The following is a 10817-nucleotide window of genomic DNA, read 5'->3' on the forward strand; positions in this document are numbered from 1 at the left end:
TGAAAAAAAACTTTCCACATTTTTACTGTAAATTCTATCGTGTTTGCCGTTATACTGATAAGTGTTATTATGTATACCAAACTTGACAACCGTTGCAACAGAATTAACAAATAGGACATGCACGAAATACTAATATACCAAACCTCATTTGAAACCGTGAGAACTTCAACAATGTTCAACACTCGTCAACAACGACGAGAAAGCTGACGAAGTGTTAAACCCGAAACGTCCCGTTTTTCTGTTTATTCAAACAAATAATAGGTTTTGCCAATAATTAGCAATGACCGCGTTTCACAAACCTTCGCCAAATACTTTCTTCTTAAATGGTGTTGGCGAGTTCCTTTTACCCTGGACATTCATGACTAAGGGATACATTTTGGATTTAGGAAATTAACTTGAAAACTTGATCTTCCATTTGCATTCGGCAACTAGCGGAATGATGATATGGAAACAAACACCATGATGATTTGGCACCATTTTGTGGCTACTTGTTAAAACGTTGACTTTCAATGATAGTTGTAGGTACACGGTTGTATTGTTTCTGTAGTGATTGGCGTCTTAATCGTAAAGTCACGAACTATGTACTGACGATACGTACAACGTACCAGAAACCGTACATGAATGTGTCACTGTTCAAGGCCTTGATGATTAACGCCTATTTTCTGTACCTCCATGTTTTTAGATGTCCGGAAAAGACAGGGACACTCAATGAATTTTGTAAAAGTACTCATAAAGTATAAAACATTTAATGTTAATTTGTTGCATTACATATCAACGGTGATTTGGTGTCATTTTTTGTTACTTGTTGAAACGTGTACGCTGTGGACATGTGGGCATTGTTACCATGGTTACTAGCTCTTAATTGTTATATCACAAACAATCGTGTCCAAAACGTACAATACACCGGCGAGTGTGAATGTGTTATCATTTCAAGCCTGAACGACCGTTTAACGCCCGCTTCCCAGGTACATCAGAATAACAAAGACATTCCGTTGGCAGCGTAGTTTAGTTGGGTTGATTTGATCTTTGTTCTATTCTTGATCAAAGCCATGATAGTGAAACAACCGAATGCATCAACTGTGGTTATATGTGAAATAAATAACACAGCGAATACTTTGGAAAAATAATATGGACGACTGTTAGTAACGATGTTTAAAAAATCACTTTTATTATTTTGTCTTGGTAGTGACTATATATGTTATGGCAGCGAACCTAGCAGTATTCGTAAATATTGTAAAGCGCAAATGCACGCAAATGCACGTCCCATTTTAACCACCATAGTTACAGGTAGAGCACGCATCGAACGAATACTGGTAAAATATCGGCGATTATTTTCTACTTTCTAAAATAGTTTATTATCAAATAGTATTAAATATTAATATTAATACCATTAGTATGCTGTGCTGTATCTGAATAGTAGCCATAGTCAGTGAATCCGTCGGCGAGGGCGCAATAACTATCGTCGTCCATGTTGTTGTCACAAACTATAATTGCTTTGATTTGAAGAATTTACCATGCTGTATATTCGGTGTAGTTTACTTACACAACCCACGTGTTCTTAATAAAAAGCCACATTTCACAACTCGGCCATCTTAACAAATTCATCAAAATTTGCATGAAGTTATTAGAAAAACATCAAAGACCGCTTATAAGAGTCTAGTTGACTTCTAAGATTATAAAGCTATATTGATGTAATTCACTGTTATTTGAAAGATTTTTTGAAGAATTGGACGATAGTGCTGTGGTCCGCTGTATAGACCATTTTCCGTCCATTGCGAGATCCTGCGTTATACGTCGAACATTAGAACAAGGCAAAGGTCATAGCAGACGTTCGGTTTGCACCTTACGTGAAAAAAACTCTTATTGTTACTAGTAACGAATCGATTATTCGCTAGATTCTAATTTCGCCATTCTTCGCTGAGAAGTATAATTCACAGAATTAAATCAACGTGGACAATATAGATTAAACTGGAGGCCATCATCTTGAATCTCTGACGGACGGGAAAACTCTTGCAAATAGAAATAACACATGATATAGTGGTCCAATTCAGACAACAATGTCCATAGCAACGATATCTGCGCACATAATTCATATGTGAGCAGTTTTATTCCACAATGATATGATCTATATCAGAAATTTAAATCAGAACACAAACATTGTCAGTTAGATTTAGTTCAACGTCACATAAATCATAGTGAATTCCACAGAAATTGCCGTGGAAACCAGGATACATTCATACCAGAATGAAGTCTGAGACCTCACTATTCGTTTGATACAGTGGGTTTGTATTTACTTTCTTTTACAGTAAAGAAATCATACGTTAATCACAAAACACAAAAACAAATTTGGCACCGTGTTGACAGCACCACCAATTCACACATGTGCCTTCTCCGACGTTCGACAAAATGTACACAAAAGTCCCGTCTCCATTGATAAATTTCATTCAACGCTGCTATTGTAGCGCCTCCTGATATTCGCATTCAGTCAAAGCATTCGTAGAACTTCGCCATGGTTGATTCCGCTTCATCGAAACCCGTCAAGACGACGAAGGCAGTAGCAAGTCATCCTAAGACAATGGATATGGTTGTAGAAGCACTCACGACGCTGAAAGACAGAAAGGGAATTTCTGTACAAGCCATCAAGACTTATATTCTGACTCACTACACCACCGTTAGTCCTACTCACCTCACTTCTAGTCTACGCCGCGCTCTCAAAACTGGTCTTGAATCCGGTATGTTGGTACGTCCAAAGGACTCGCATGTCAATGGCGTAAGTGGTCGTCTTCGTCTCGGTAAACTTCCACAGAAGCCTAAGAAGAAATCGGTTAACAAGACGACACCAAAGAAAAGGGCGGTCAAGAAGACCCCGAAGAAAGACAAGAAGCCGGAAGACACGATGAAGACAAAGAAACCCAAATCTGCTACATCCAAAAAGAAGGCTGAAAAGTCACCGAAACCAAAGGCTAAGAAAGCAACAACAAAGAAAACCATCACGAAGAAAACTCCCAAAAAGACAGCGAAGCCAAAGAAGCCAGTCGCTAAGAAAGTGACTAAAAAGTAATAATGCACATAATGCATCTAAACAAAACGGCCCTTTTCAGGGCCATCACATCCTCCGAGAGGGAATATCGTAATAAGTCAATGTTGTGTTTTAATAAGGTTAGTGTCTAATAAAGTTATGATTATTGTCGCAGTAACATGTTCACATCAGCTCAGTCGATTGCACGGGGGGTGTTGAAATAAACGTGAAATCAATTATAATAATATACTGCGTACATCGTTCGGCTTTGCCTGTCGAATCGCGTGAGTTGCGCCCTCGGCGGTACTCCAAACATAAGTGAGTGGGTTGAATACTTTGAATACCCGTGGGCAAAAAATCCTGTCTGACCAGCCCGGATAAAGTTTATTAAACGTGGCTAAAATACCCCAATGTAGGATAATTTTAAGTAATGTGATACACCATGATTGCTTAAAAAGAAATACAACCCGTATTTGTAAGATCACGTCTTGCAACAGGATAGTGTGCAATTATTGTCTTTGCCTTTTCCCCAGGCCACGCACAGTATATAGCGAAATTTCCGAATAAAATAATTAATTTGGTGGAACAAGTTTGAAACTTTCACTTCTGTGTAAAATATGGGAAATATTTTATTTAAATAATTGAGTATACTTTCAGGTATGTTCACATCTACACCGCATCCCATATGCCCGAAATAAACACTAGTGATACTTTATTTGCATAGAATGATGTGGTATAATTCATGAAGGCTATACCTGCGCGTTATGTAGTATTTTAAGTTGGTGCTACTGACTATGGAGACATTTTTTTAGCTCCATGTACCAGAGTGTTATTCTTATTCTTGGCTATACAAGACAGAGGCGTTAATCGTCTTTGAGACTCGCTGCAGTGACACGTTCACACTCCATTGTAGTACAAATTCAGAATTTGACGTTTATACTAGTGGTCTTAAAATTAGGACGCCAATCACCATAGTAACAAAACCCATATACCAACAACCACCATTGAAAGTAAACGTGTGAACAAGTTCATTTGTATTTACAAAAAAATGGCGCCAAATCCTGCAACTGATGTACTGAATACATGGTGCCAGTTTATATTTTTTGCGTATCAGAATTTGTTATTCACGATACTTCAAAACCATAAGCCCCATATATTACAGATGCCTAAAAAGAAAACAGGAAACACAATCTATAAGTCATGAATATCTTTTCGTGATGCAACGAAATGAAACAAGTTAAATAAATTTAGCAATACCAAAACCGAAACATACATCGTTCTCAAATGTTTATAAATGAGGTAATACAAAATGTTATTCGTTATTTTGACAGACAAAAGTGGTCATATCAATGAACTTCATTTATTCTGTCAATCTATATCTGAAGCCAGTGCGCCAAACAACAATAATATACCGTCATTTGGTCAGGAGAAAATAAATTTACACCAAGCAGATTATCTTGAAATCTCACTTTTCAGGGCCACCACATCCTCCAAAAAGAGAACTACCGCTGTGTTGTGTTGTTTTGACGTAGGCATATTTCATGAATATTGATCATTGATCATATTGAAACCACATCGACATATTCGGCCTCATCTTGCAAACTGATATCATACATATCATACATCATCGTAAGCCCTTTATACGTTTAGACACAGTTCCTCTATCCAGGGACTGTGGTTTAGAGTATCAGTGGCACCCTACAAAGAAATTGTATAGCTCGAAAATTGAATAAGACGCGATATCAAATTTACCTGATATGAAATGAAACAGTTACTTAATAATTTATTTGGCAAGTGTTAACCACACTTCATAGGAGTCATTATATTATTATTATGAGACATCGTCACAGATATTGAATTCGTTGTTAAAATTTTCGCTGTTATGTTTCATGAACATTACGTCGCCAGAGGGCGTTTGTACATTGTTTGGGTTGAAAATGTACCAAAACAGACTTACAAAAAAGCCCGCCAATTTATGTTAATTACCAACGACAAAGGGTCACTTGCGGGTCACGAGACGCGGTCACTGACCTCTACCGGTTGTCATCAATACGCAACACACAACATAAGAAATCATAACACTTACCAAAGTCACTGAAATTCACTCATTCAAATGTGCATTCGGTTGTTCTGTTCCTGGAAGTATAAAATAGTGTGGTACGCCAAAAAAATGAATGAAACGCGCTGAATTTGACGTGTTAATAACTGAGAACAATGGCCTGCTTTGGTGTCATGGGACGCGACCATCCACTTCTACCAGACATCATCAATGCATCAGAAACAAATTTGCATAGCGTTGCAACTATTTGTAATACTTGTGTATGAACTGACTTATTTCGTACTTGTGTTGCACATATGGAGCATATGTCTCGTTTTGAAAATGAAAATTATCGAAGCCTGCCTTTTTAATGCAAATCTGCGTTAATCAACGGAACAAAACCCACATTGTCTGTACTTAGACATATAAATAAACACACTGCATATACACATATGCATGTATAAAAACCAAGATGTAAGAATCAGAGATGAATGGGCCCGTCATTTTAACGCCATAAGTAGTGTGAAATTAAGTGTGAAGCAGGACGCTGGATGGCAGCGTCAGACGCGCCGCCTCGATTAGCAAGTATTGTTTGAGGTGTTGTGAGGGGGAAAATCTCTCTCTCGGGGGTTCTCCACACTTGCCAGGGGGGAACTCGTCTCGTCTCTCTATCTCGTCCCCCTGAGGTACGGGATCGGGAAAGTCACTTTAACTTTACAGTCAAATAAGACACACACAACGAAATACGTTTCAGCTCTCGTCTTAGTCGGTCAATCGAGCACTCTATCAGACACAGCGCCCTGGGGAAAAATCCCCAAGACTCTCGCAAGGCTGACCCAAGACTCGCCCAAGACTGGACTGCCTCAAGGCTCGCCCCTGGACTCTCCAGGACTCTCAGACTGCCTCTCTCGTGGAGTATTCGCCAAGACCAACTCAAACTCTCTTTATTCATTTTCAAAACTCTAACCAATTACAAAGCAGTAAAAAGACTCTAGGGCGTAACCTTCAATCATAAAGCCAATCACACTAAGTACTGAATACGTCATATCTTTTGATTAATCGTTCACTACATTAATAACTACGGATGTCAGAATAGCGACGGTATCTTGTAATTAGTTCCAAATCACTGAGCCAAGTTCCGTCCAAAACTTCAAATAGGCCTACACGATGACAGACATAACACAGCAATTCGCTAATAATCAGTTAATTAAGTCGGTCAACAGATACGCGAAAACAAATTCATGACAGTGTTATGTTCTTTGTTGGAGGTGTTACATTCTTTGTTACGTTCATTTTTTTTCAGTCATATCGAAAAGGTAAGTTATTTTCACGGGAAAATACCGCCAAAGACATTGATAAACAATTACTATTGGTTGGAAAGAGTAGTACCTCCATTGCCATATATAAAAATGTATAAAAATGCAAGTTTGTCACATTACCATCATTGGTCTGTTGACCTTCTTCGACTCGGGTACTCCTAGTAGCAAACACGCTCGTTTATTTTCCTGGCATACTTTATTATTATTATTTATTATTCAAGTTCTTTATTCCATTCTACTACTAATTCCATAACTTTTAATTCAATTCCACTCGGCTTCAGGTTTGCTATTTAATTCAATTTTAAATTTGCTAAATTCATTTCTATTTCGTTTAGTTCAATATGGCCTTTTATCGACAGGCTAGCGCAATCCGTGGTATTGACGAAACCATACCATTCCTCAAGGAACATAGGCTTTTGGCAACGGAACAAAATTGTCTTTCTTGTGTTCGGCCTATGGTTTTGTCTCCCGCTAAAACCTGTACTGACGGATTTAATTGGCGATGTTTAAATAGGGATTGCGAAAAATTTCGAAACCGATTCTCAATTAGACATGGATCTTTTTTTTCCAAGTCACGTTCACGTTTGGACGTTTTTTTGAAAATAATTTTAAAATGGGCTATGGACTATCCGACAAAGAAGATCAGTGCTGAGACTGGAGTTTCTCGTCAATCACTTGCCAATTATTGCACCTGTTTACGTGAAGTCTGCAGCACCAAGCTAAAGAATGAAGACACAGAGATGGTCGGTCCAGATGAAAGTTATTCCAATAAGGTCAAGGGGAAGCTGAAGAGGATGAAGGGAGTTCCTAAGCATATGTTACCAGGCTATTTGCACGAATTTAAGTGGAGGAATCTATATGGAAAAACCGATGATGAGGCAGTTATTAACATCATTCGGGACATTTCTGAACAGTACCCTCTCCAGTAAAATTCCTATACTTCAACCAAATCAAACGGCCCTTTTCAGGGCCAAAACACCCTTCAAGAAGAGTTATACCGTTACAAATGACTGTGTCCTTGTCTTAAAAATGTGTATTACATAACGATCCATTATATGGAAACGGCAGCAACAGGATACATACTATTCATATTTGTTAAAATGGTAATGCTGCGGTCAGCTGAAATACGCCATTTTCCGTCAGTTCATTTCGAGATCCCGCGGTATGCGTTAAATCACACGTTACATAAAGCATAGTAGACATTTGGGCTGCGTCGTTCGCACAATACGCGAGATTTCGCAAGAATAACGACAACGAGGTAAAGCGTACGTACTGCGTACCAAGCAGGCCAATAACGATAACCAGGTTTTGACGTAGGCATATTTTATGAATATTGTTTGAAAGTATTGATCATAAGAAACCACAGCCACATATTCGGCCTCAACTTGCAAACTGACTATTGTAGTATTTAGAAGACTGTAAACGCTTCATATCATACATCATCGTAAGTCTTTATACGGGTATCAGTGGCAATCTACAAAGAAATTGTATACTAGTAGCTCAAAAATTGAATACTAATAAGACGCGATCTCAAATTTACCTGAAATAATTTATTTGGCAAGTGTTGGCCACGCTTCATAGAGGCCATTACATTATTGGTACGAGATCATCGTCAAATGTATTGAATTCGTTGCTAAAACGTAACGTTACGTCTTGGCTGAAAATTGACCCAAAAAGTGTGAAACCCGAAAAGAAATTATAGAATATTTGAGTTTTCCGCTTATGGTTATGATAATATATCACAGTGTAACAATGCGCCCTCTGTGTTTGACCATGGCATGCCACATAAACCCAAGTGGGCTTGGCAGTAACGAAATGAACACCGTGATAGTGTACTGTAGTACAAATCATCGTTTTTGGATATTGAATTTTATTACCCTGACAGGGTGTCGGGCGACTCCCGCGTAACTCATTGTTAATACTTTAATTTCTTGGTCAAGGACGAACATCAAGCAGGACGCCATTTTGAATCTCTGACGGACGGGAAAACTTATGCAAATAGAAATAAAACATGATATAGTGATTCAATTCAGACAACAATGTCCATAGCAACGGTATCTGCGCACATAATTCACATGTGAGCAGTTTTATTCCACAACATTGTCAGTTAGATTTAGTTAAACGTCACATAAAACATAACGAATTCAACAGAAATTGCAACGGAAACGAGGATATATTCATACGAGAATGAAGTCTGACACCTCACTATTCGTTTGATACAGAGGATTTGTATTTACTTCCTTTATAGTGAAGAAATCATATCTTAAATACAAAAGACAAAAACAAATTTGGCACGGTGTCCTGAGAGCACCTCCAATTCACACATATGCCTTCTCCGACGTTCGGAAAAATGTACATAAAAATCTCGACTCCAGTAATGAATTTCATTCAACGCTGTTATTGTAGCGCCTCCTGATATATGATATTCAAACATGTATTCGTTCATATTCGTAGCTTCAAAATCGCGTGAGTTGCTACTACCGCGGTGCTCCAAACCCAAGTGTGTTGAATACTATGAATACCCGTGGGCAAAAAATCCTGGAATGGTGTCTGACCTGCCCGGATAACATTTATTAAACGTGACTAAAATACCCCAGTGTAGTAAGTAATGTGATACACCATGATTGCTTAAAAAGAAATACACATCGTATTTGTAGGATCACGTTTTGCAACAGGATAGTGTATCATTACTACCACCTGGGCCACTTCCACTGTGACATTATTGCCTGTGCCCTATCCCCCGGTCACGCACAGATTATGGCAGAATTTCAGAATAAAATAATTAATTTGTTGGAACAAGTTTGACACTTCCACTTCTCTGTAAAATATGGGAAATATTTTATTTAAATAATTGTGTGTACTTTCAGATATGTTCACATCTACACCGCATCTCATATGCCCGAAATAAACACTAGTGATTATTTATTTGCATAGAATGATGTGGTATAGTTCATGAAGGCTATACCTGAGCGTTATGCAGTATTTTAAGTTGGTGCTACTGACTATGAAAGCATTTTTTTAGCTCCATGTACCAGAGTGTCATTCTTATTCTTGGCTATACACGACAGAGGCGTTAATGGTCTTTGAGACCCGCTGCAGTGACACGTTCGCACTTCATTGTGGTACACATTCAGAATTTGACATTTGTGATAGTGGTCTTAAAATTAGGACGCCAATCACCATAGCAACAATACCCATATACATACAACCACCGTTGGAAGCAAACGTGTGAACAAGTTCATTTGTATTCACAAAAAAATGGCGCCAAATCCTGCAACTGATGTACTGTATACATGGTGTCAGTTTATATTTTTTGTGTATCAGATTTTGTTATTCATGATACTTCAAGACCATAAGCCCCATATATTACAGATTCCGAAAAAAGATATCAGAAAACACAATCTACAAGTCGTGGATATCTTTTTGTGATACAACGAAATGAAACAAGTTAAATAAATTTTGCTCGGGAGGGAGATAGCGATACCACAACCGAAACATACATCGTTCTCAAATGTTTAAAAACGGGAAAACGAGGAAATATAATATGGTATTCGTTATTTTGGCAGACAAAAATGGTCATATCAATGAACTTCATTTTTCCTTGTCAGCCTATAAATATAGCCAGTGCGCCGAACAACAATAATATACCATCATTTGGCCAGGAGAATATAAATTTACACCTAGCAGATTATCTTGAAATCTCACTGTTTTCGTTACCATGCATTACATGTTGTAGATTTGACAAAATAACATAATTCCGCGTGCCTATGTAATCCAACAATTTTCATATACAGTTTTAAAAGCCACAAAAAATTGTCGAGCGAGGGTACAAATCCGGATTCTCTCTTCTCGAATGTCAGCCAATGACATTACGTTTATTTTAACCAATCAAAGCTGTTCATTACTGACCAATCACCACACCACGTTTAATTATTTCTAACCAATCAAATCATTTCTATTATGCACACTGAATAATATAAATAATGGCCGCCTCTTTTCAAGTATATTTTCAAGAAGTATTGCATCAATATGGCACGTACCAAGCAAACCGCACGTAAATCTACCGGTGGTAAAGCACCACGTAAACAGTTGGCAACCAAAGCCGCCCGTAAGAGCGCACCAGCCACCGGAGGAGTGAAGAAACCTCATCGTTACAGGCCAGGTACCGTGGCTCTTCGTGAAATCCGCCGATACCAGAAAAGCACCGAGCTCCTTATCCGTAAACTACCATTCCAGCGTCTAGTACGTGAAATCGCTCAAGATTTCAAAACCGACCTTCGTTTCCAGAGCTCCGCCGTCCTGGCCCTGCAAGAAGCCAGCGAAGCCTACCTTGTCGGTCTTTTCGAAGACACAAACTTGTGCGCTATCCACGCCAAACGTGTCACCATCATGCCCAAAGACATCCAACTTGCCCGCCGTATCCGTGGCGAACGTGCTTAAA

General features: G+C 38.5%; 2 protein-coding genes across 2 annotated transcripts; both read left to right on the forward strand.

Annotated features, from left to right (window-relative positions):
- Positions 1-2530: 2530 nt before the first annotated feature.
- On the forward strand, positions 2531-3061 carry LOC146739342 (sperm-specific protein PHI-2B/PHI-3-like). The gene has a single exon (XM_085502716.1). The coding sequence runs from the start codon at positions 2576-2578 to the stop codon at positions 3059-3061; it is 486 nt and encodes a 161-aa protein (XP_085358842.1). The 5' UTR covers positions 2531-2575.
- A 7344-nt stretch (positions 3062-10405) lies between these two features.
- Positions 10406-10816, forward strand: LOC100366593 (histone H3-like). The gene has a single exon (XM_002733052.2). The coding sequence runs from the start codon at positions 10406-10408 to the stop codon at positions 10814-10816; it is 411 nt and encodes a 136-aa protein (XP_002733098.2).
- Position 10817: the final 1 nt, after the last annotated feature.

Source organism: Saccoglossus kowalevskii, chromosome 8 (assembly GCF_978046115.1).
Source record: "Saccoglossus kowalevskii chromosome 8, keSacKowa6.1, whole genome shotgun sequence".
Classification (NCBI taxonomy): Eukaryota; Metazoa; Hemichordata; class Enteropneusta; family Harrimaniidae; genus Saccoglossus; species Saccoglossus kowalevskii.